Below are 26,046 nucleotides of genomic sequence, written 5' to 3' on the forward strand. Positions count from 1 at the left end.
AGATCATGGTTTTATGTCTCTTTTCTCCTGGTCTCTTGCAGGTATGATTTTGTAGAGGTTGAAGAACCAAGTGATGGAACCATTTTAGGGCGCTGGTGTGGGTCTGGCAGTGTGCCAGGAAAGCAGATTTCTAAAGGAAATCAAATCAGGATCAGATTTGTATCTGATGAGTATTTTCCCTCGGAGCCCGGGTTCTGCATCCACTACAACATTGTCATGCCAGTAAGTACCACTTAGAGATGCCCCTATGTATGCATTTCAGACTTGGTTATTTCTTTTTCCCCTCTTAAACATGAGATTAAGGAAAACCAAGAACCAAAAACTGTCTCTGGCTTGATGTTTTCTCATAAGTGTCTCTATAGTTATCACAAATAACTTGCGTGTTGTCACTTTAAATCTTTAGTGTCTGTATTGCCTTAAGAGTTAGTGGTTTTATGTGGTTTTATTTTTTCTCCCCCATTAACATGACATTGTTCTTTCTATTCCTTTCCATACCCACCAAAAGTTGATTTTTTTAGGTGGGTCCCTTACAAATACGTCCATGACATTTTTCATCTTTTTTTTTTTTTTTTTTTTTGGAAAATGGCCTGGCATGCTGCGATTCATGGGGTCGCAAAGAGTCGGACACGACTGAGTGACTGAACTGAACTTAACTGAACTGAAACTCCCTATTGGAGAAGGAAATGGCAACCCACTCCAGTGTTCTTGCCTGGAGAATCCCAGGGACGGCAGAGCCTGGTGGGCTGCCGTCTATGGGGTCGCATAGAGTCAGACACGACTGAAGCGACTTAGCAGAAGCAGCAGTAGCAAACTCCCTAGTGGCTCAATAGTAAAGAACCCGCCTGCCAATCCAGGAGATGCGGGTTCAATCCCTGGGTTCGAAAGATCTCCTGAAGAGGGAAATGGGAACCCACTCCAGTGTTCTTGCCTGGGAAATCCCCATACACAGAGGAGCCTGGTGGGCTACAGCCCATGGGCACACAAAAGAGTCACACACAACTTAGCAACTGAACAACAACAAAACATGTTAAATATTCTTTTCAAATCAATGTTTTAGTAAAATATATTTTTAAAAGCAGTAATCTGAATTTTCCTACTTATCTTAATGTTTATCCTGCTTAAATAATATTTATGTCCTTGGTGCCCCAAAAAGAAAGTTTCAAAATTCTTACAGGAATTTAAGAAATCTATTTTCTCTGATTATAATTGTTACTCTCTTTTCATTTGTGTCACAATTTCTTGTACCCTTTATTTTATGTATTATTGTAAACATTTGTATCTATTTATTGCATTATAACAAAAGTATTGAAATCATTTTGGCTATTTTTATCCCATTCTACTTATAATAGCAATTCAGAAGTACAAATGTGATGTCCCTTAGTATACTACTCAAATATGATCACTATCACCACTTAAAACAGTATAAAATTGATACCATTAATGGTTTTGACAGATTTAGCAAATCATTGCACACTGGGAGCACAGTATGGTGTGAATTACATGCATTAGTTAATATGTATATCCTAACTGTTTATAAAAGAATATACCTAGCACACTAGCAATTCATGAGGTAATTTAGAAAATATGGAATCAATATTTTGCTTAATATATTTGTATTATAACATTAAACAGAAGTTTCCCTTTTTGATTACACACACTCAGTTCTGGAAATACTATTTAAGCCACTGATTAAATTGTGAAATTAAGTGTTATTTGAGATACATCTGAAAAGAAATAACAAAATTTAAATTAAAGCTGGAAAATGAAAATTTTATTTATTTAGTAACAGTATTGTTTATTGTGTGCAATTTAAGATAAGGGAGATATTTCTAAAATATATGTTATGAATTTTATATGGTGACTTTTGATCAATCTCCTTATATAGATTATTTAAGATACCTTTATCTTAAATATACATTAGCTTTAATAAAATTTAATAATTTCATCTAGAAAAGTGTTAATGGTAGACAAAGATGAACTAATTTAAAAACGCATTGATACTGTGATTATTAGCTTGAATGAAGCCACTAGGAATTTATCATCCTTTCACAGTACTCTGCTTCACAGAATTTGTGAGTTAATATTTGTTTTAAGTCTAAAATAGCCTTGGAAGCCATGGCTACACTTTCACAAAGTTATGCAGTCCATATTTTCAGTTTGGGTTTTAGCACAGCTAATGTTCTTATATATTTAAATATGAACAATCAAATTTTGCTATAAAACACTATGATAGATCTTGAATCATATAGATTTGATTTACCCCAAACCTGTAACAAAAATAAACTTGAAACTGAGAAGTTATTTGTATTTTAAATTAGCTAGCATCTTCATATTATGTTGATAGCAACCTATTATCATCCCGCAGAATAAGACATGAAAGTGAAAACATATGTATGCCAACACCAAGGGTTGTCTTTTTCTGATTCTGTGGTCTCGTGAGTTTTCTGGTTGTGTAGCCCATGCAGTTATGTGGAGGAAATTAAATATATAAAGACAAAAACAGGAAATGTACAAGGCCTCGTTTAGTCCCAGCCCCGTTACAGTTTTTCAGTAAGTGGTTGAGCATTGAGTTGACCATGCAACACAGTCACCTGAGCTTAACTTGTAACAGCAGGTTCACTGACACTTGTGTTTCTATATGTAAGTGTATGTCAGATACCTGACCCTGGAGATGAGATAAAGACATATAGAAGATCTGCTGTAAGTACCACCCATCCTCTGGACCAGAAAGGGTCTTTCCCCCTGAATTTGACTCGTTACCAGAGATTCACTGTGACTAACACCAGGAACTTCATCTGCAAGATTCTAGGTGGAAAGGGTGTCAATCACTGATCGCATCATCAAAATTAAACTCAGTGCATTTTTAGATCATTATTGAAATAGCTGGATGAATTGTAAATATGGACTTTGGGGGCTGGGGGTTGACAAACTCCTGGGCTCTGTTGAGCCCTGTCTTTCTTTGTATCTAAGTTGCCCAGTGATGGCTGCCTAGGAAAAACAGCACAGGAGCCCTTATTCTAGTTTGCTTTCTGCTTAGAAAGCCAGCAAGCTAGGGACAGAGAAATGAGAGAACAGGACAGTGGTTCCTGCATTGCCTTATGTGATGTGGTGATTTCAATCTTGCCAGATTGCTCTCTGGAGTGATCATTGGTACATGAATTGTACTGCGTCACGAGCTTTCTTTCAGGGTTAAGTTTACTCTGACAGTTTATCTGCCATTCCTTCATTTGTCCTTTGTCCTAATTGCATGCACCCATCTTTCTTCCCATGCAGCCACACCCATTCTGCTCTCAATAACTGCCTGAAGTTGCTAGGTGAAAATTTGACAAGTAATTTTGCTTTGCAGCCTCACGGAGTGTTTTGAATTATCACCATGCATCGCTCACGGCACCCCTCCCTGCCTGTCCCTCTGCCCCCTTGCATCCCTGCCAACAGGACAGCATCCATCAATCTTATCTGTGTATCAGTGAAGGAAAGCCTCAGGGGGAAAGATTGCCTTTTGGAGCATAGGCTTTAAAGTTCTGTGGCATTTGCTCAGGGGCAAGTGCTCCTCTGAACCCCTGGATCATCACTCATACTTTTTTTTTTCTTCCTTTTTTAGCCAGAGATGAACTTCATAATTAGCTCCCCCAGCTCCCCAGAGGCCATAGTCCCACCGACTGCAAACTCATCAGTGCAAGGTAGAGCCAAGGGGCCACTGGCCTGATGGCTTCTCGGTTTTGTACTGAAGACGATATTCAGCACAGGTCCCGAGTGGGCTCTGAACTTCATGCCTTGAGGTTTGTCGCTGTGCAGCTGCTCAGTGGTACCTCATCCTGCATTGCTCCTGGAGGGTATCTGAACCCCATGGAGCTGCCTCATTTACTGTATATTGCACAGTAGTAATGACTCATAAACCAGAAAACTGAACAAGCGAGTAATGACACCACATATTCTCCTTGGCCTGGTGTATTATGTTCTATTGCCAAGGACCATGATGCTTACCCTCTTTAAAGAATGGAATTGGCATCTTCTTTTTTGGTTGGAGACTAGACACCCAAGTAGTTAAATTAGTGCCTACTTATGATGTCATGTGCATTGATGTACATAGTCATCTTTCCTGCTTTTTAATAATTATCTGAATGAATATTTTGCATCTTTTCATACATAGAAAAACTGTTGAGTATAATAGCACTTTTCTGGGATAATTATAAAGAAAGTTTATTTTAATGTCTTTTGTATTTACAAATAAGACTGAACTCTGCAGTCCTTTTTTTGGGAGCTTGAATGAATATTTGATTCTAGTCAGCCTTTAAAATTCCATGGCTCTGATCACCATACATCTTAGCAGGAGAGTTTTAATGCATTAGTTAAAATTCTCAGAAGCAGTTTTTGTCTCATGTGTTTCCATTAACAATTGTGCGTACCTTTGTAAGATGATTCACCCACTCTTTTTCACTCCACTAGTGAATGAGAGCATATAGTGAAACAAGGGATCCCTTACTAGTGTGAACAAAGTGATGCTGGTCTGAGTCTCCCACTTTGTAGGCAGATTTTTTACCATCTGAGCCACCAGGGGAGTCCTTAGTATATTTTACATATATTGTATATAGATATTCTTTCCTTTGAAATATTAAACTTCTAATACCTTTTTCTTGATTCCCAGGTACCTTAGACTAAGACATAAATAAAATTCATCTTCCCATTTTGCTCTTTCAAGTAGATATAATAGACTAAGTGTTAGTTTAGGGAAAAACTTAGCATAAGATATATACCTGGAATTGTATGGCTAATTGTTAAGAGCTTAAAAAGTACTAACAGATTGACTATACACATTAAAAATTTTAGAATTTTCATGCAGTTTTCAAGAATTATTTGTGGAAATGTATATTCTCCAGTCATGCTCCATTAATAAGTAATGGAAAAGAAAACCAGGGCAAAGGATATATATTCAGCTTTCCAATGGTGCATAAGGAGTTAATAATGTCTTTGATTTTTGTTTCCTTTATGCTAGAAGAGAGGGAAAAAAGGCCCGGTAGATTAGCAGTGAGAGATTGTTTGGGAAGAAATGAAGCAAAACTGAAATAAAACAGTGCAAGCTTGTTTCTGTTTGGAGGCCACACACATTGAGAGCCAGTGCACATTTCAGATCTCTTAGAAAGAAAAGAAAATTTCTTGTTTAATTTCGGAGGAATTTATAATAGAGTATGTATGTTTTACTTTGTGTACTGTAGTATAAGCACCATTATTTTAAAATGTTAAACCTACAAAGGCTGAAAAATAACACCTTTTTTCATATCAAAAACTTTGTGAAAAGTTTTATTTTTTAAAAAATCTTGGCCTTCGTGTAAAATATGTATCATATTTTTTGTTAACCAAGAAACAGTATTTATTTTTAAAATATGTATTTGTTGGGCAGTTACATCACAAAACCATACCTTTTTTTGAAACAAAATGCACAAATCCAGAGCTGAATATTTTTAATGGTTTTATTTATATAGAGAGCTATTCTTCTTGAGGATAATATTACTTGTAATCCATACTTTTTTAATGGTTCTGAGTTTTGAGGACTCTTTTTCTCCAATCTGGTTAGTATTTTGAAGGGTGATTAAACTACTGCTGTTTTCTTTCAAAATGGTTTTACTGAATATTATGTTTTAAAGAGTTTTAACCTAAGCATTCTAATCAGAAGTGATAACAGTATTTTCAACAGTTTATTTGCTCTCCTTTTCAATTTAATGACTGGATCAGTTTAGATCAAAAAAATAGATATTAGAGCTGCTACCATACCACTTGACTCCATATAATTTTTCAAATTATTTATTTATTTATTTGGCCATTGGGTCTTAGTTGTGGCACACGGGTTCCTCACTGCATCCTGCAGGATCTTTTGTTGTGGCACACACACTCTCGTTGTGGCTCACAGGCTTAGGCTTAGTAGTTGTGGCACCTGGGTTTAGTCGCCCCATGGCACACGGGATCTTAGTTCCTTGACCAGTTATCAAACCCACGTCTCCTGCATTGCAAGATGGATTCTTAACCACTGGACCACCTGGGAAGTCCCTTTGACTCCATATATTTTGATCTTCTTTCCTTTATTGTCTGAAAATAAAGGAAAGGAGGAGGAGGGTGGAATATGAATGAATTGAAGCCTCCTTTAATACAATCCCATGCAACTCATCTTCCTTTAAGTTGCTTCCAAATTTGTTTCATTATTAGTATGATTTTAATTTTAATTGTCTTAAATTACCAAAGGTTATTGTTTAATCTTTTTACATTTTTATTGAAATACAGTAGATTTACAGTGTTGTGGTAATTTCTTCTGTACAGCAGAGTGATTCAGTTATACATATTTGTATAGATATAGATATATTCTTTTCTTATGTAATCTTTTCCATTATGGTTTATCACAGTATATTGAACCTAGTTCCCTGTGTTACTTTTTCTTTTTTAATATGTATAACTGGAACCTGTTGGATATCACACATGTTTTATTCTTACTAGTAAAATTATACCCAGAGATGAATGTATGTGAGAGAATGAGTGTAAGTATGACAACCACTTGCAACCCAACGTGTGCTCTCCTGACCCAATGAGCTTTCCTGTGAAGTACGTGTGGGAAGTGAAGGGGCGATGGGTTGGGAGCAGAGGGTGTGTGGTTTCCACCGGGCGGGCTCAGAGGATACTTGAGGCCTGAGGGGCCATTGAGGAATGCATGACTGATCACCAAAGGAGTTATTAATTATGCAGGATGAGGGGTACAGAGCCACTCAGTGAATATTGGCCTCGGGGGCAAGAAAGGAGGAAGGAGATGTTTTCCACCCCTTCTGGATATGCCGGTAGGTTTATCACTATTATGATCTTGTCAAGAAGAGGCTTACCTGAAAGCCAGATTTGCTTTTATGTTGTTCAGTTTAAGAAAAATTCCAGCTAACTCTCAAACAAGGCATCAGATTCATTGGTTCACTTTCTCAGGGGAAGGAAAATAAATAAATAAATAACAGTATCGTAACCCAAGTCCCATAGGAGAGAAAATGTCAAAATGTATTCAAGATTTTTAAGAATCATAAATCTTCATAACAAACTGCATTGCATTCCTATGTTATTATATTAAACTGATGTGAACAAATAAAAATTTAGGTTTAAACCTTTTAAAATTAAATTTTATTTACCTTAAGAGAGAATTAAGAGAAAAATGTGTTCTTAGAATTTTTTTTGTAGCAAAGAATGCAAGAAGTATTTTAAGTATAATATGTCTACACTAGAGTCTGAAACACATTGGAATGATTTGATTTTTATTAAAATATACAACTTACTTGTATATTTATGCAGGGAGTCTTGAGGTGACAGTGTTTTTTTGCATCAAAGAAATTATACAATTGCTGCAGAGACTAAACTCTTACTTGGCTAAGAGCTGTTAAATATATTTTTCCACCCACCCTCTAACCCTTGGACACAGAGCTCCCTTTCACGTGAAGAGTATGGGCTGTCTTCCATTTCTGCTGATGTTTTTTGTTCCAGTTAATTCCAAGCTATCTAAGAAACAATCTCACAGATAGAATGATTTGTAGTTGGAAAGAAAAAGGCAGTTGCTAAAACTGCAGAAACGGTAAAAGGCAGGCAGATCATTTTAAGTTAATATACCCAAGTGGGTTATAAATTAGAATTTAGACTAATTGAAAGTTTGGAGTTTGATTCATATTTTCACATCAAAAGCCACAAAGATTTAAAAGCTTAGGGTCAACACAGCAACCTAAATCCAATGGAGAGAACTGCTCTCTAGAAGTAAGTTTGTCACCATTTAAAATGACAAAATAGATATGTTTTCTTCAATATCCCCATCCATGTTCCTGATAATTTTTTTTCTTTTAGCATGTATTGAAGAATATGTGATGAGATATTTTGTTATGAGAAAATTCATAGATGTATATGGTATTGCCCTGTGTCTCTTAAGAGCCTCTCTTGCTTTGGAGAAGAAATATATACTGTACAATATTTGTACAATACGTGTACAAAATATACCTGTACAAGTATTTGTGTGTGTCAGTATGTCCTATAAGTAGCTGGAAAGATTTTGAGAAGGAAGAGAGGCCACTGTTGAGAGCAGAGAATATCACAACTCTTAAAGATAACCAAACAAACCAGCAAACAAACAAAAACCTGGGAATTATCTAGCATTAATTTGATAGCAACTATATAATAAATATCTCTGAAGAACTTATTAAAAATGTATATTATCAGATATCAGAGTTTATGATTCTCTTTTTCTGGAGAAAAAGAAAATTATCTGCATTTTTATCAAATGTGCTTAGAGATTCTGATCCAAGACGATCTCACACTGAATTAGGGGGAAGAATATGCTCTAAACCACAAACTGAGCAGGATACAGAGAGTTTTACTACAAGATGTTGGGGAAATACTGTTTTATATTCAAACAAGCATGAATATTTTATGGGTAGACTGGAGACTCTGCTTGCATATTTTATAGCTAACATGCCCATGTGTTCTCTATTTTTCAGGATTTCAAAAAAGAGTGAGATTTTCCCTTAGAATTAGATGGATATATTTCAATTTTTTTCAAATTATTCCAGTGAGAATTTTTTTTTCATGATTTCAGTTTGTAGTACTTGCTTTTATTGTACCAACTTTTTCTGAGCTTCCGATTAAAACCCATCAAGTTTGTCAACTGTCAGTGTCTGTTAGGCCTGGAGCTACGATGCATGACCACCTGCCATCTTTTCTGGGTTAACACTAGCTTGTCTGATAATTTGCAGATGACGAAGGCCCAGCACCAAGGCACCGTTCCAGACTACATATTTTGTTCTCGGGTGTGATGAGGGTGATGAGACACTGTCAGTTAAACAAGACTGTCCCAACCATCAAGAAACATTCTTCCATTCTTCCTGTACACTTTGACATGCAATCTTAATTTTGTCAGAGTTACAGTTGCTTATCTTTAAAAAGCAGCTCTTCTTGGGCTAGTTACACACTTGGCAGTTCCCATGCCCCTTTTCCCTACCCAACTATTGTCCTTTGGAGGCAGGCACTTCTGGTTCTTTTAAGTCAGCAGCTCCCAACCTTTTTGGCACCAGGGCCCAATTTCATGGAAGACAGTTTTTTTGCACAGACTGTGGAGTGGGGGATGGTTTCAGGATGATTCAAGCACATCATATTGTATTTATTTATTTATTTTCGGCTGTGCTGAGTCTTCCTTGCTACTTGCAGGCTTTCTCAAGTTGCAGAGAGTGGTCGCTCTTCTCTAGTTGCAGTGTGCAGGCTCCTCATTGCAGTGGTTTCTCTTGTTGCAGAGCACGGGCTCTAGGCATGTGTACTTCCATAGTTGTAGCACTCAGGCTTAGTCCCTCCATGGCATGTGGGATCGTCCCAGACCAGGAATTGAACCTGTGTCCCCTGCATTGGCAGGCAATTCTTATCCACTGCACCAGCGGGGAAGTCCCAAGCACATTACATTTACTGCACACTTTATTTCTGTTATTATTAGATCAGCTCCACTTCAGATCATCAGGCATTAGATCCTGGTTTTAAGTGATGCTCTTAGAATTGACCTTCAGGTCACCGGCTTTTGTTGCTACTTCTTGCTTCTTTGGTTTTAAGAACTGTTTGTGAGCGTCCTTGACTTCATGTTCTAAAGGTGAGGCCTGCACACTCTTTCACCCTCCTGCTTCCACACCTGTGGACACCTCCCGTCCCCTCCCCCGCACCCCCCTACCCTCTGTTGGATCCTAACTATATTCAGATCCAGATGCATTGTGTACATCACGGCAGCCACGCAATCATTTCTCACAGCTAAGCCATGAAGTATGCTGTGACAGCGTCTCCTTTCTTGCCCTCTGTTTTGTTTTGTTTTCCTTAGAGTTATATCGGTTGGGGACTTGCTTATCTTTCTATATATTTATCACTGATTCATCCCCAAATCATTCCTCAGATCATGTGAATCTGCTCTCTGTGTGGTCAGATGCATTAAGTTTCCTAATAAATTCATCTTCCAGAAGAAATCCCTGCAGGAACAGTCGGTCTGCTTCTCTGTGGGCTGGCTGCCCTTTACCTGCTGCCCAGCCATCATCCTTGGGGCTTTGCCTCCACCACTGTCCTGAGCATTCCCTTTGCTGTTGTCTTGAATTAGATCCCTTGTTTGCCGGATCTTTTGTCTTCCTCTCTTTTACTTTACTTCCTTATTTGGGAAGGGAGCAAAAGCCCCATGAATTTACTGAGAAAAAAGGAGTATCATAGAGAAAGTTTTTGTGATCTTGCATAACTGAGAATGCCTTGATTTAACCCTCCAACTTGAATTCTTGGCTCAGACTAGAATCTGAGTTGACCACTTTGAAGCTGACTGGACATTCTGTGCATGTGATGGGCTTGCTGACAAAGGTGTTTACTGTCTTGTGAGCTGGCAGGGTCAGTTCCTTGAAAACCCCCAGATTCCCCTTGTCTCTTCTCTAAGGAGTCCTGGCTGCCAGTTCTCTGGACTCAGAGCTGAGTCACAGCATTAGGTATAAAGGTTTATATTCAACCTCCTCCTCACCGCACATTCAGAAAAACACTGCTGCTCCCTTTTCTGCTTGGGTTCCTCAAGCCATAAATCCTTGTGTTAATCATGCTCAGGGAACAAATTCAAGCTGGGTTAAATCCCTCTTCCAGCCCTGAAGTAGTTTTGGGGTGTCTGATGTTCAACGATCTCCAACCCGTCCCCCCCTTTGCAGCCTCCCGTCATTACCACAGCCGTTAAGTACCTGACACCACCCGACCCCAGAGCTTTTGGGTGATTCTTTCGTGTCAGTGAGGTGGCTTCTGGGCCTTTCCTCCTGCAGGTCCACCAATGCAACAACTACACATCCAACTGCCCATAGATTTCAAGTGTTATCTCATTAGGCTCCTTTCCTTTTTTGTTTTTTGGTTTTTTTTTTACCTTAAAGGTTTATGCATTTAAAAATACCTTTAGAATTGCAGAGCTACACTCACTATAGTTTCATTTTTTTCTTTTATTCCTATAGTAATTTCTTACTAAAGACTGAGTTATCCAGTTAAAAAAACATTCAGAAAGTCTGCACAATATTGAAGACACAGTGCATGCAGGGTGTGGTGCTCTGTAATTGGTTTTTAGGAACTGTTACTAAGTCAAGGCTTTCCCTGGTGGCTCAGATGGTAAAGAAACTGCCTGCAATGCAGGAGACCCAGGTTTGATCTCTGGGTCAGGAAGAACCCTTGGAGAAAGGAATTGCTACCCATACCAGCATCCTCAAGTGTGTGGCCCCATTGCACAGTGATGCCAATCAAACCAAAACTTCAGAGTTTGGAGCAGAGAAAGGTATATTGCAGGGCCAAGAAAGGAGATGGGTGACTAGTTGTCCCACAAACCCCAAACTCCTCAAAGGGTTTCAGGAAAGCATTTTAAAGGCCAATTGAGTTAGGGGCGTGGTTGGTTGTTGCACACTTCTTGGTTTTAAAATCCTTTGTGCTTGCAGCTGTCCATCTTAGGTCAGGTCACAGTGTTCTTATAAACCTCCAACAAGATGAATGTTATTCTCTGATCTGCAACTTTTTATCTCTAAATGGATGAAAAGCATTATACCTTTAAAAGTCAGAGTCTTGAGAACAGGCTACCCTGTCTATTTCCGGCTATAGGCAACATTCTTAACTTGTAGCAAGAGCAATAGAATATAAATATTAAGGTAAAAGAAATGTAGAATGACTGCTACCCTCCCAGCCCAGATAAATAAGCCACTGTAGAGGTTGCTTTGCATGATTATGCTAATATTTTGTTTAGTTTTTTAAAGTTGCAGAGGCAGAGAGGACTTGATGAGCTAGTTAACATTTCCTGAACTATGTTTCAGGATTAATATCCTGTCTAGAAGTAATGGCAACCCACTCCAGTACTCTTGCCTGGTGAATCCCTTGGATAGAGGAGGCTGGTGAGCTACAGTCTGTGGGGTCTCAGAGTCTGACATGACTGAGGGACTGATACACACATAGTAGTAAGCACTAGGATTCCAACCATGATTCATTCTTTATACCTGTCAGTCATACCAAACAACTTGTATATGATCGACACATTTGAGAAAATGCTATCCTTAAAAACATTCCTCAAATATTCATTCATTTGAGTAGTGCTATTCATGTATTTGAATGCTTCAAACATTAAGACTAGAGCTTTTACATTTTTACCTATTCCTTTAACTAACATATGTTATTCCTTTAATAACATATTTGTCATTTATTTAAGATTACTCTAAAACCACATGAACCTGATTTTGTGTATTATATATTTTTTCTTCCTCTGACAGTCTTAGAACAAAACTAAAAGGTCAGTATGATTAGTGTTATGATATTTTTTTAATTGACATATAGTTGATGTACAATGTCATGTTAGTTTCAGGTGAACAGCAAAGTGATTCAGTTATACATGTGTGTATGTAATGTGTGTGTTCTTTTTAAAATTCTTTTTCTTTTCCCTTATAGGCTCTTACAAAATATCTAGTATAGTTCCTTGTGGAGGGAGAAGTTAATTTTTGAAAAGTCAAGTATATTTTAAATATATTTTGGAAAGAGATTGCTTAACAATGTCAGCTTGGAAATAGTTGAATAAGGCAGAAGAGAATGAATATTAATTGAATGCTTGATGGGCACATTTTTGTTTTTGACATACCTTTTGTTGGCTGTGCTGGGTCTTTGTGGCTGCATGGGCTTTTCACTAATTGTGGCAAGTGGCGGGTACGATGCATGGGCTTCTCATTGCAGTGGATTGTCCTGTTGTGAAGCACAGGCTATAGGGGGGCATGGGCTTCAGTAGTTGAGGCATGTGGGCTTGGTAATTTCTGCTCACTGACTCTAGAGCCCAGGCTCAACACTTGTGGTGCAGTTGTTCCATGGTATGTGGGATCATCCCAGATCAGGGACTGAACCCATGTCTCCTGCATTGGCAGGTGTATTCTTTCCCACTAAGCCAGCAGAGAAGCCCTTGATGGACATTTTTATATCATTTAACCCCCATAATTCATTTAAACCATCATTTTTAGATTATGACTCAGTGAAGTGAGGATATTTAAATAGACATCCTGGAATGTGAAGTCAAGTGGGCCTTAGAAAGCATCACTACGAACAAAGCTAGTGGAGGTAATAGAATTCCAGTTGAGCTATTTCAAATCCTGAAAGATGATGCTGTGAAAGTGCTGCACTCAATATGCCAGCAAATTTGGAAAACTCAGCAGTGGCCACAGGACTGGAAAAGGTCAGTTTTCATTCCAAGCCCAAAGAAAAGCAATGCCAAAGAATGCTCAAACTACTGCACAATTGCACTCATCTCACACGCTAGTAAAGTAATGCTCAAAATTCTCCAAGCCAGGCTTCAGCAAAACGTGAACTGTGAACCTGCAGATGTTCAGCTGGTTTTAGGAACGGCAGAGGAACCAGAGATCAAATTGCCAACATCTGCTGGATCATGGAAAAAGCAAGAGAGTTCCAGAAAAACATCTATTTCTGCTTTATTGACTATGCCAAAGCCTTTGACTGTGTGGATTGCAATAAACTGTGGAAGATTCTGAAAGAGATGGGAATACCAGACCACCTGACCTGCCTCTTGAGAAACCTATATGCACGTCAGGAAGCAACAGTTAGAACTGGACATGGAACAACAGACTGGTTCCAAATAGGAAAAGGAGTACGTCAAGGCTGTATACTGTCACCCTGCTTATTTAACTTATATGCAGAGTACATTATGAGAAACGCTGGGCTGGAAGAAGCACAAGCTGGAATCAAGATTGCTGGGAGAACTATCAATAACCTCAGATATGCAGATGACACCACCCTTATGGCAGAAAGTGAAGAGGAACTAAAGAGCCTCTTGATGAAAGTGAAAGAGGAGAGAAAAAGTTGGCTTAAAGCTCAACATTCAGAAAACGGAGATCATGGCATCTGGTCCCATCACTTCATGGGAAATAGATGGGGAAACAGTGGAAAAAGTGTCAGACTTTATTTTTCTGGGCTCCAAAATCACTACAGATGGTGACTGAAGCCATGAAATTAAAAGACGCTTACTCCTTGGAAGGAAAGTTATGACCAACCTAGATAACATATTCAAAAGCAGAGACATTACTTTGCCAACAAAGGTCCGTCTAGTCAAGGCTATGGTTTTTCCTGTGGTCATGTATGGATGTGAGAGTTGGACTGTGAAGAAAGCTGAGCGCCGAAGAAGTGATGCTTTTGAACTGTGGTGTTGGAAAAGACTCTTGAGAGTCCTTGGACTGCAAGGAGATCCAACCAGTCCATTCTGAAGGAGATCAGCCCTGGGGTTTCTTTGGAAGGAATGATGCTAAAGCTGAAACTCCAGTACTTTGGCCACTTCATGCAAAGAGTTGACTCATTGGAAAAGACCCTGATGCTGGGAGGGATTGGCGGCAGGAGGAAAAGGGGACGACAGAGGATGAGATGGCTAGATGGCATCATGGACTGAATGGACGTGAGTTTGAGTGAACTCCAGGAGTTGGTGATGGACCGGGAGGCCTGGCATGCTGCGATTCATGGGGTCGCAAAGAGTCGGACACGACTGAGTGACTGAACTGAACTGAACTGAAAGCCATGCTGCCTCTGGGCTGGTTTGGGAAAATATATCAGGAAGGTCATTGAGAAACAAATATTTTGCTATTAAAACACCTAACTGTTATTTCTGCTGATAATGATGTCATGGCTACTTGGGCACTTTGAGAAGTTGGTGAGCTAAATTAGAATTTACCAATGTTATAAAATTATAGAGGTAATAAGTATTGAGTGTTATTATACTTTTTCCACATAGTTACCTTTAAAGTGCAAACAAGATGTAAGTTTCTTTAATAATCACTTTCAAAGTAAACACAGTATTACCAAAAAATAAAAAGTCCATGGAGTCATTATCTCACTGATCATATTTCATTTATCCATCAATTTCCATTGCTATTGAAAAATTACACAGTTGCCTGTAAGTAACCTAGAATCTTTTCAGCTCCAAAGACTTTTTCAGGATTTTGTCATTAAGGAAACTGAAGGCTAGCACTGGTACAAAGAAACAGAAAAATAAAGTTGGAAAACAAGCATAAGGAGGCAAATTAAACTTCATAGACAGTCTCCTATGAAGCATCAACATGATGTAGCCGACTGGAATACCAAAGAAGATCCAGAGCATTTTTAGTCTGAAATTATGCATTTTGTGCACAATGTCTGAAAAATAGTAGACACTTGATAAGATTTCAAATGAATGGAAGAGAAAACATTCATCTAAGGATTAATATATGCAGAGAATGCCATTTCACAGTTGTTTGCAGGATGACTACCTGGAGTTCACCAAAGGCTCAGTGTCTTGGCCCCAGGACAGAGGTCCTGTGTCTGCCTAGGTCATTTCCACTCTAGACAAATAAGTCGACCATTAAACCATATTGGAAAAGAATGTGCCTGTGTGCAAAGCTGAATCACTTTGCTGTACACCTGAAACTAACACAACACTGTAAATCAACTATACTCCAATAATATAAATTTTTAAAAAAGTAAGTCAGCTTTTGTTTCACTGTGAGTAAAAGCCATTATGGAAATACCTGTCTCGTACCTTGCCCTGTGTTTCTCCACTGCAAGTAGTTATTCAGAAGCTGGATTAAGGCTGTCATCTGTTGCCTTAAAATACCATATGAATTATCTTAAGTACTTCTAAAGCAGGTTTGCTTAAGAAAGCTAAGGTTTCCATTTAAAAACATTTTTTTTTCCTTTGAGAGAATAATAAGAAAGGCATTGAAGTGGCAATTACCCAAGGCTCTAAAATAAAACCTAAGATAGGAAGAGGAAATAAACATGGGTAGCTCCAAGTCAGCTTGTGCAAATGTTCTAATACTACGTCTAAAATTGTGCTTATAAATTTCATAGCACCGCTAGAGAGGAAATGCATTTTTCCAGAAGAATAACATTCTGATAGAGCTTGGGGAAAAAAAGGCATTTTCCTGCTGGGTATAAGTTAATAAAATAGCATTAAGTATAATGAGTTGTTTTAGGAAGAGTCACATGAAAGACACCAAATCGTTCCAGAGACAGAAAGACACTGCGTGCTCAGACTTGACTTCCAATGCTTGAGTGAGGCGATGTGGAAAGAGATGACACATCCTTTGGATGAGAGTCTTTAGAAGTCATCTCAAGCATTCTGACAGAAATATTCTTTTTTTTTTCGAATATGATGAGTGATGCTTTGTGGTATTCTAAGCCCATTACTGGTAAAAGTAATAAAAGGAACTCCCGAATCCACCCAGGTTGCAGTGTTTTGTTAACATTGGGGGTTCCCTTTTAGCCTTGGTCTTCTGCAGGGAACTGACTGCCCTGAATTCAATGTTTATATGCTGCTTACTCACCTTGCGGAACTCCGCTGAATGGTAATGGTAGCAGTACCAGTGCGGATTGAGAATTGTGCATTTGTGCTGTGTATTTCAATTGGTCTTCCCAGATCCTGGCATCATGCAGGTGATGTTGTCTCTTCCAATAGAACTCCTTGTTCCATAAAAAGCCTTCAGTATTGCCCCTGGCTTTGCCACAGTTTATTTGGTGAGAATGCTGTAGCATTATTCCATATTTGAGCAATTTAAGTAAATTAACTCTTTGAAAGCACAGTTTTGTATTCTGTGTTGTAGTGCCCTTGTGTATCTAGTTTTCACTTCTTTATATGTACTGTGAGGCCGTGGCAATTTGGCTTAAGTAAGGGTTTAGTCATTTGACCTGAAGATATATGGAATTTTGTATTTTAACTATAACTTTGTATTAAGCTGATTAAAAACACTCCAGCCTTCTGACATAAATAATAGTAGTATGAACCATTTCTTTAATATCTGCTACTATATTGGGTTCTTGATATTTGTCCTCTCATTTATTCTTTATAATAACTATGAGAAGAGATTCCCATTTTCCCTGTGAGGGAGTATACCCAGAAAGAATGAAGCTTGCCTAAGATTCAGAGGAAAGAAACAGAAAAAAAGAAAAAAAAAAGTGATAGATCATGAATTTCAACCATAGTGTTATCTCCTAATCAACTTTTGTTCAATAAGAATTTGAACATTCTATTTTGAAATAATTGTAAGCTGACATCCATCTGTGAGAAAGATCTCTTCACCTGGTTATCCCTAAAGGTAGCATTTCACATGACTGTACACAGAAGCATATCACAACCTAGAAAGTGACACAGACACAGCCCACCAACCTCGAAAAGAAATTTTGGAATAAAAATACACGGTACTGTAGAAGGTATTAATAACAGTGTTATGCAAAAAGACTTTTGGAAATGAAAGTTAAAAGGATGTTTGATTAATACATAGTTTTTTTAAATGACTCAATCGAGAAAGAGCACACACTTTTGCATCACAAAATGGCTTCAGATTATCAGCTGCGATCATGAGAAGGATTTCTATTCTGAGCTGCTGCTGCTGCTGCTGCTAAGTCACTTCAGTCGTGTCCGACTCTGTGCGACCCCATGGACTGCAGCCTACCAGGCTTCTCCGTCCATGGGATTCTCCAGGCAAGAACACTGGAGTGGGTTGCCATTTCCTTCTCCAATGCATGAAAGTGGAAAGTGAAGGTGAAGTCGCTCAGTCGTGTCCGACTCTTATCAACCCCATGGACTGCAGCCTACCAGGCTCCTCCATCCATGGGATTTTCCGGGCAACAGTACTGGAGTGGGGTGCCATTGCCTTCTCCCCTATTCTGAGCTAGGTGATCTGAAATTCTGTAGTGTGGTGCAGAATTCTGTAGTGTAGACTAGAATGTCTATCATAGAATAAAGCTTATAAAACCAAAAATAATACCACAAATCACCCCTCCTTGATGTGGGATTCAGAGTGAATGTGTGAAATGTAAATAGTCACTATAAATTAATTCGTGAATAAGGCTCTGCTGCCCCTGAGACAGAGATTAATGAAGTTTTAGGATGCTGAGAGCTCAAGATATTATCTGCAGCTTTAAACTGATGTCAAGATTCAGAACTGATTGCTTTAAAAGCCCTTCATCGCTGCAGAAGAGATTGATGACTTCAGTGCTACTAGGTCTCTTCTCATGCAAAATCTGTGTGATTTGGTTCCAACAGGTATGGTATGTGGGAGGATTTACACTGTAAATATAACTGTACAATATGCAAAAGTTAAACTGCTATGGAAGCAAAATATAGTAGCACATGATATTTTTCCAGCTATGTTTTAAGTTTAGAATTCCATGGAATCCAGCTCATGGACTCACTGGGGCCTGATAGTTCATCTATTACTTGATACAGGAGTCAGGAGGACAGTCCTAACAATGATATACATAAACTTTAATATTTGAATTTTTTAAAATGTATTTTATTGAAGTATAATTGACTTGTGACATCATATTAGTCTCCAGGAGATAGTGGAGGACAGAGGAGTCTGGAGTGCTGTGGTTTATGGGGTTGCAAAGAGCTGGACATGACTTAGCGAATGAACAATGGTATTAGTTTCTGGTGTATAGCAAAATGATTCATTTATGTACACATATACATCAGATCAGATCAGATCAGATCAGTCGCTCAGTCGTGTCCGACTCTTTGTGACCCCATGAATCGCAGCACGCCAGGCCTCCCTGTCCATCACCAACTCCCGGAGTTCACTCAGACTCACGTCCATCGAGCCAGTGATGCCATCCAGCCATCTCATCCTCTGTCGTCCCCTTCTCCTCCTGCCTCCAATCCCTCCCAGCATCAGAGTCTTTTCAAATGAGTCAACTCTTCGCATGAGGTGGCCAAAGTACTGGAGTTTCAGCTTTAGCATCATTCCTTCCAAAGAAATCCCAGGGCTGATCTCCTTCAGAATGGACTGGTTGGATCTCCTTGCAGTCCAAGGGACTCTCAAGAGTCTTCTCCAACACCACAGTTCAAAAGCATCAATTCTTCGGCACTCAGCCTTCTTCACAGTCCAACTCTCACATCCATACATGACCACAGGAAAAACCATAGCCTTGACTAGACGAACCTTTGTTGGCAAAGTAATGTCTCTGCTTTTCAATATGCTATCTAGGTTGGTCATAACTTTCCTTCCAAGGAGTAAACGTCTTTTAATTTCATGGCTGCAGTCACCATCTGTAATATGTATATTTATATATATACTTTTTCATATTGTTTTACATTGTGTTTTTTTACAGGATATGAATATAGTTCCCTTTGTTATACAATAGGACCTTATTGTTTATCCTGCAAGCATTTAATTTTAATTTCACTGCTTTTTATTTAAATCCAGACCTTTTCTTTAAGTAGGCTTCCCTTGTGGCTCAGCTGGTAAAAAATCCACCTGCAATGAGGGAGACCTGGGATTTGATCCCTGGGTTGGGAAGATCTCTTGGAGAATGGAAAGACTACCCACTCCAGTATTCTGGCCTGGAAAATTCCATGGACTGTATTGCCCATGGGGTCGCAAAGGGTTGGAGATGACTGAGTGACTTTCACTTCACTTCACTTTCCTTTAAGTAGGGCTTCCCAGGTTGAGCTAGTGGTAAATAATCCACCTGCCAGTTCAAGAGACGCAAGAGACATGAGTTTGATCCCTGAGTTGGGAAGATTGAAGGAGGTCGTAGCAACCCACTCTAATATTCTAGCCTGGAGAATCCCATGGACAGAGGAGCCTGGCAGGCTACAGTCCATGGGTTCACAAGAGTCAAACACAACTGAGGAACTTAGCCCATACACACGGTGCTACTTGAAATCTTGTTATATTTCTTTCAGAAATCATAGGTATAATGCCTAAATATTCACTTCCAGTTCAGGTGTCATTAAGTAAAAATGAGAAGTCAAAGATAGCTTTCAAAGCAATCTCAAGGCAGAATTCTAATAAGATGATGGAAGGTTTTCCATCCTAAATGTTACAGTTTTCTCTCTCACATCTGCTTGAACAGCACCTTAGTATAGTAACTCATTTTGGTTGGAATCCTTGGGAAGCATCTATGTTTTCAAAGAGGCAACAGCCCTGTTTGATTGGGTTACATAATATTTAAATTAGGAGTGTTGCAGAAACAAATACTGCTGATAGCAGTAGTTTGGGTAATGATACAGCCATCTCTTGGTAGGCATAAACTACCCCCCCACCACCACCACCTCTGGTGAGCAGAGAGGATGCCATTAGCATTCAGTGAGCCCTCGGAGCTCTTGGAGTCATCAGCCACTGAGCTTTGTGCGATAGGAAGGTCACCTACACCAGGAGGTCAGTTCAGTGAAGGTTAGCTGAGATGAGGACTCCTGTCCTTGGTTCACTTTTGATACTGATACTGCCTTATAGTTGTCACTGAGAAATTTTATATTAAGTGTGTGTGGCCAGTAGAAAGATAGCTGGTAACTGTGCCTTTGTCTGTCTATCAAAGTCGGAATGATATGCCAGGCATAGTGTAGAACATTTTTTTTTTCTCATCTGTAATATTTCCTGTGATTTTGCTTCACTATTTTTCACACTGCAGAGAATAACATGGCATCTGCAAGTTACTTTGCTTGAAAGAGTGAGTTTCCTACAGTGAGCTGTCCTTTATAGAGAAGTTCAGATGAAAATTTAGGAAGAGATGTTTTCATATTATTGAAAAAGTTAAATGACTTATGAAAAATTGTTAGATATTCACCAAAGTAATGGAAGAGCAAGCTATCCTTTTCTTCCTTTCTCCTTCCTGCCTTCCTGCTTTCCTCCTTCCCTCTCTCTTTCCCTTCCTTCCTTCCTTTTACCTTTCTCTCTTCCTCCCTCTTTCTTTCCTTTCTTTCTTGCTAGATGCTCCTTATCCTAAACAACTGCTTGACTTCTGTTATTTTCAAAACTTAGTATTTCTGAATTTCTATACCTTCCCACCCTCTACCATTCTTTTATTTTTGTTTTTGTTTTTCAACCCTTCTTTAACTTAACCTAACTCCTTACTTCAAAACTAAGTGTTCTACTTTCTAAGGTATCGTATGACCTTCTACCATAAGATGTGCTCTGAGTTGCCCATCTCCTTGTGCTAAGGGAAAGGGTGATTGAGTCTGAAAACTACAAGCAACTGAGCTTTATCTATCACCTCCTACTCTCCCCCCACGAGTGTGTCAGTCTCCTTGGGGCTGTAAACAAATCAAGCTGAAGATATGCAGCTTAAAACGAGCTCTGGTTTATTTTCCTTGTGAATTGTCATAACTCCCACAGAATACAAGTCATGAATGCTGGGCTAGAACAAAGTTTTATGGTACACAAAGTTTTGAATCATCTGTCTTAGCGGGAGTGTTTATTCCTCTGTCTTCCTGGTGCTCCTCACGTATCCTTAGATTCCAGATTACCACCTTGGCTGAGATTTTTTTTCCCGGGGACTCATTGCAAGGGGCTTCTGTGATGACAGATCTGAGTGTTGCAGATCTGGCTTGAATTCTCTAATTGCCTTTATCACCCTGGGCAAGCTTTTCCACTTGCCGAAGGAGAATGAGAGAGGTTTCTGCCTTACAGCCTTGTTGAGGATTAAATGTCAAACAGTGTCTAGCGTGCAGTCATCAACAAATGTGTTATTTTAGGTCACATTTTCTGGCATGATCTGATTCCAAGCTATTCTCTCCTTAGATCGGTATATGTTAAACTTTTTAGTCTTGTATGCATGCACTGGGTACACACACACAATCACATTTTAAAGTATATTTGTATGTACATTTTTGTATGATGAAATAATACTTAACCTCAATATATGAAATCATTGTTATAATACCTTTTCTGTTTCTTTATTTTTTAAGAATGCTGGTTAAATATACTAAATCAATCCCACAACTCACTGAACATGCCACAACTTGAGTTTGAGAAATCTGACATGATTGTAAAAGATGCATTATTTGTAGATGGAAGAGTATGGCTTTGGACCATTTTTCTCATCTTTCTGGGAAAATACCATACTGTGCTAAAATATATAATAATTAATTCTCAAAGTCTCCAAAATTGATATTGAAGAACTCTTTCCATGATATCCTGCAAAACGTAAAATGGATTTCTGGAAATCCAGATTTGAGGTCTTTCATCAGTGTTGACCTGTGGAAAACTTACTCCTTTACAAACTTGTGCTTGTTGGTGACTTTTCAGAAATGCCTTGAATAGAAACTATAAAGTGAATGCCTCCCTATAGTCTGTGATGTTAAAATAGACAGCCTGTTTGTGATGATACACTGTTAGTTTGATTTTGCACTTGGCTTTTGAAGAACTCATCCACCTTCTACTGCAGGAATTAAGAGTTCATGTAATGGTTTCTGAGACAGAAGCCCCAAACTCGCCTGTTCCCCATGACTGTGTAGTGCCGGCAGCCATCAGCACAGGGGTAGGATATCACTTCCTGTACACCTTCCAGCTCTGTGCATTTTCAGTGACACCAAAGAAGAGGCTGGAGCTCAGATGGGAAGCCGTCCAGGGCCAACTCATAAAGGCAGGGTGTGAATTGGTTCTCTGTGACTAACTGGAAACAGAGATGAAAGCTTTTGGAAACCTGTGTTTTATGGTTTAGACAAGTCTCTGGGCTTCCTGAGCTGTGCACACAACACGAAATGGGGCCTTTTGTGGTATTTACTCTTTGTGTATTAATGACACTTCTGCCTGAAGATAAAGCATTTTTCGTAAAATAACTTTGTCACTCAATTGAGACGTTTTGCTTGGAAGATGCTTCGGTTTCAAATTATGTCTCTGCTCATGCACGTTCTTGTTTTCCTGCTCATCTTAGGTTTTCTGATTCTGACATGTTGGGTTTTGTTTTTAAATCTTCATTTCTGTGATGTTCAACTTTGTATTGCATCTGTGTAAGGTGACTGTTATTAACATGTTTTATTACTTTTAAAACAATGTCTTTGGGATATATGTTAAACAAGTAAACCAAAATATTTTGCATGGAGTGTGACTTTTAGGTATTAATTTAATTTCAAATTTCCTCAAGTATCCCACAGACATTGCCATTTATTCTTACTCTAATTTGTTTTAATATAATTGTATTTTTCTTTCTGTATTTGGATTATGACTCCAATGAAATCTGTATTTCTTCAACCTTTCATCCATGTGTAAATCATACAGAAATTAATACTTATTTCATCAGTTTCCTACCTACCTATGCATCCCCCCTGCTCTACTTTTGAGAACATTAAGAATTTCAGTTTAGTGTCATATTTGTTTTGAGTATGAGCAAAGGCACTAGAAATTTTTCCTCAACCTTTGGGATTGACAGAAAATATTTACAGATGTTAGGCATGGTGAAAGTACTTTTCATATATCCCTTTTGATCTCTATGAATAATAAACAGTTGGGTTTCATTAGGCATATCAAAATTTGCAGGCCTTCCAAGAATAGATTTAACAGTTGATGGCCAAATGGAGATGATGTTCTCAAGCCCTTGTTGCTACCATATCTACATGTATCACCTAATGAGTATGTGGAAGTTTTTCTGGCTTGTTTGTTTTTGTTTTTTGCTTTTTTTTTTTACCATTTTTTATTGGAATATAATTGTTTTTTATTGGAAAATAGTTACTTTACAATGTTGTGTTAGTTCCTGCTGCACGACGTGAATCAGCCATATATATCCATATATCCCTGCCCTCTTGAGCCTTCCTACCACCCCCTATCCCATCCCACCTCTCTAGGTCATTGCAGAGCATGGAGCTGAGCTCCACATGCTGTACTGTACCTTGCCACTAGCTATGTTTTACACATGGCAATGTATATATTTCAATGCTACTCTCTCAAATCATCCCACCCATTCCTCACCCACTGGGCCCACATGTCTGTTCTCTATGACTGTGTCTCCATTTCTGCTCTGCAAACAGGTTCATCAGTATCATTTTTCTGTATCCCATACATGTGTAAATATATTTGTTCTTCTATTTCTGACTTAGTTGATTCTGTGTGACAGAGTCTAGATTCATCCATATGACTTCAAATGACTAAATTTCATTCTTTTCTATGTGTTTTTAATGTTTTAAGAGTTGCTTTTGTAGTGCATCTATGTAAAGTTACCAATGCTAACATATTTTTATTACTTTGAGAACAATTCTGTTGGGAATTACATAAGACTAAATGTTGCTCTTAATCTTCAGTCACTAAGTCGTGTCCAACTCTTTGTGACCCCATGAACTACAGTACACCGGGCTTCCTTGTCCTTTACCATCTCCCAGAGTGTGCTCAAATTCATGTCTATTGAGTCAGTGATACCATCTAACCACTCTGCCCTCTCTTCTCCTTTTGCCTTCAGTATTTCCCAGAATCAGAATATTTTCTAATAAGTCAGCTCTTTTTATCAGCTGGCCAAAGTATTGCAACTTCAGACTCAGCATCAGTCCCTCCAGTGAATATTCAGGGTTGATTTCCTTTAGGATTGACTGGTTTTATCTCATGTAATCCAAAGGACTCTCAAGAGTCTTCAACATCACACTTCAAAAGCATCAATTCTTCAGGGATCAGCTTTCTTTATAGTCCAACCCTCACATCCATACCTGACTACTGGAAAAAACCATAGCTTTGACTAGACAGACCTTTGTTGGCAAAGTAATATCTCTGCTTTTTAATATGCTGTCTAGGTTTGTCACAGCTTTTCTTCCAAGGAGCAAGGATCTTTTAATTTCTTGGCTGCAATAAACATCTGCAGTGATTTTGGAGCCTAAGAGAATACAATCTGTAACTGCATCCTTGTTCTCACCATCTGTTTACCATGAAGTGAGAGAACCAGATGCCATGGTCTTAGTTCTTTAATGTGGAGATTCAAGCCAGCTTTTTTTTTCTTTTAGTTGTTATTTATTTATTTATTTTAATTGGAGGCTAATTACTTTACAACATTGTAGTGATTTTTGCCATACATTGACTCTTTCACTCTCATCAAGAGGCTCTTTAGTTCCTGTTCATTTTCCTGCCAGTAGAGTGGTATCATCTGCATGTATGAGGTTGTTGATATCTCTGCTGGTAATCTTGATTCCAGCTTGTGATTCATCCAGCCTAGCATTCTGCATGATATGCTCTGCCTGTAATTTAAATAAGCAGAGTGACAGTATACAACCTTGTCATGCTCCTTTCCCAATTTTGAACCAGTCAGCTGTTCCATATCCAGGTCTAACTGTTGCTTCTTGACCCATATACAGGTTTCTCAGGAGACAGGTAAGGCGGTTTGGTACTCCCATCTCTTTAAAGAGTTTTCCACAATTTGTTGTAATCCACACAAAGACTTTACTGTAATCAATGAAGCAGAAGTAGATATTTTTCTGGAATTCCCTTGCTTTCTCTATCATCCAACGGGTGTTGGCAATTTGATCCCTGGTTCTTCTGCCTCTTTGAAACCCAGCTTGTCCATCTAGAAGTTCACAGCTCATGTACTGCTGAAGTCTGACTTGAAGGATTTTGAGCATAACTTTGCTAGCATGTGAAATGAGCACAATTGTACAGTAGTTTGAACATTCTTTGGCTGTGCCTTTCTTTGCTATTGGAATGAAAACTGACCTTCTTCAGTCCTGTGACCACTGCTGAGTTTTCCAAATTTGCTGACATGTGACTGCAGCACTTTTGCAGCATCATCTTTCAGGATTTGAAATAGCTCAGTTGGAATTCCATCCCCTCCACTAGCTTTGTTCATAGTAATGCTTCCTAAAATCCACTTGACTTCACACTCCAGAATGTCTAGCTCTAGGTGAGTGACCACACCATTATGGTTATCTGGGTCATAAAAACTTTTTTTTTAATAGTCCGTCTGTGTATTTTTGTCTCCTCTTCTTAATCTCTTCTATTTCTGCTAAGTCCTTACAGTTTCTTTCATTTATCATGCCCATCCTTGCTTGAAATGTTCCCTTGATAGCTCCAATTTTCTTGAAGAGATCTCTAGTCTTTCCATTCTATAGTTTTCTTCTATTTCTTTACATTGTTCATTGAAGAAGGCCATCTTATCTCTCTTTGCTCTTTTCTGGAACTCTGCATTCAGGTCGGTATATCTTTCTCTCTCTCCCTTGCCTTTCACTTCTCTTCTTTCCTCACCTATTTGTAATTCTTGTGCCTTCTTGCCTTTCTTTTTCTCTGGGGTGGTTTTTGTTGCTGTCTCCTGTATAACAGTATA

At 38.7% G+C, this 26,046-nt stretch overlaps 1 protein-coding gene across 2 annotated transcripts in view; it reads left to right on the forward strand.

The window, feature by feature from the left end:
• PDGFC (platelet derived growth factor C) overlaps positions 1 to 26,046 on the forward strand; it is a 260,208-nt gene that overhangs the window by 197,963 nt on the left and 36,199 nt on the right. For both annotated transcript variants that reach the window (XM_055549534.1, XM_055549535.1), the window contains exon 3: positions 42 to 222. In XM_055549534.1, coding sequence (XP_055405509.1) covers positions 42 to 222 — 181 coding nt within the window. The remainder of the gene's footprint in view (positions 1 to 41; positions 223 to 26,046) is intronic.

This window comes from Bubalus kerabau, chromosome 16 (assembly GCF_029407905.1).
Source record: "Bubalus kerabau isolate K-KA32 ecotype Philippines breed swamp buffalo chromosome 16, PCC_UOA_SB_1v2, whole genome shotgun sequence".
NCBI lineage: Eukaryota > Metazoa > Chordata > Mammalia > Artiodactyla > Bovidae > Bubalus > Bubalus kerabau.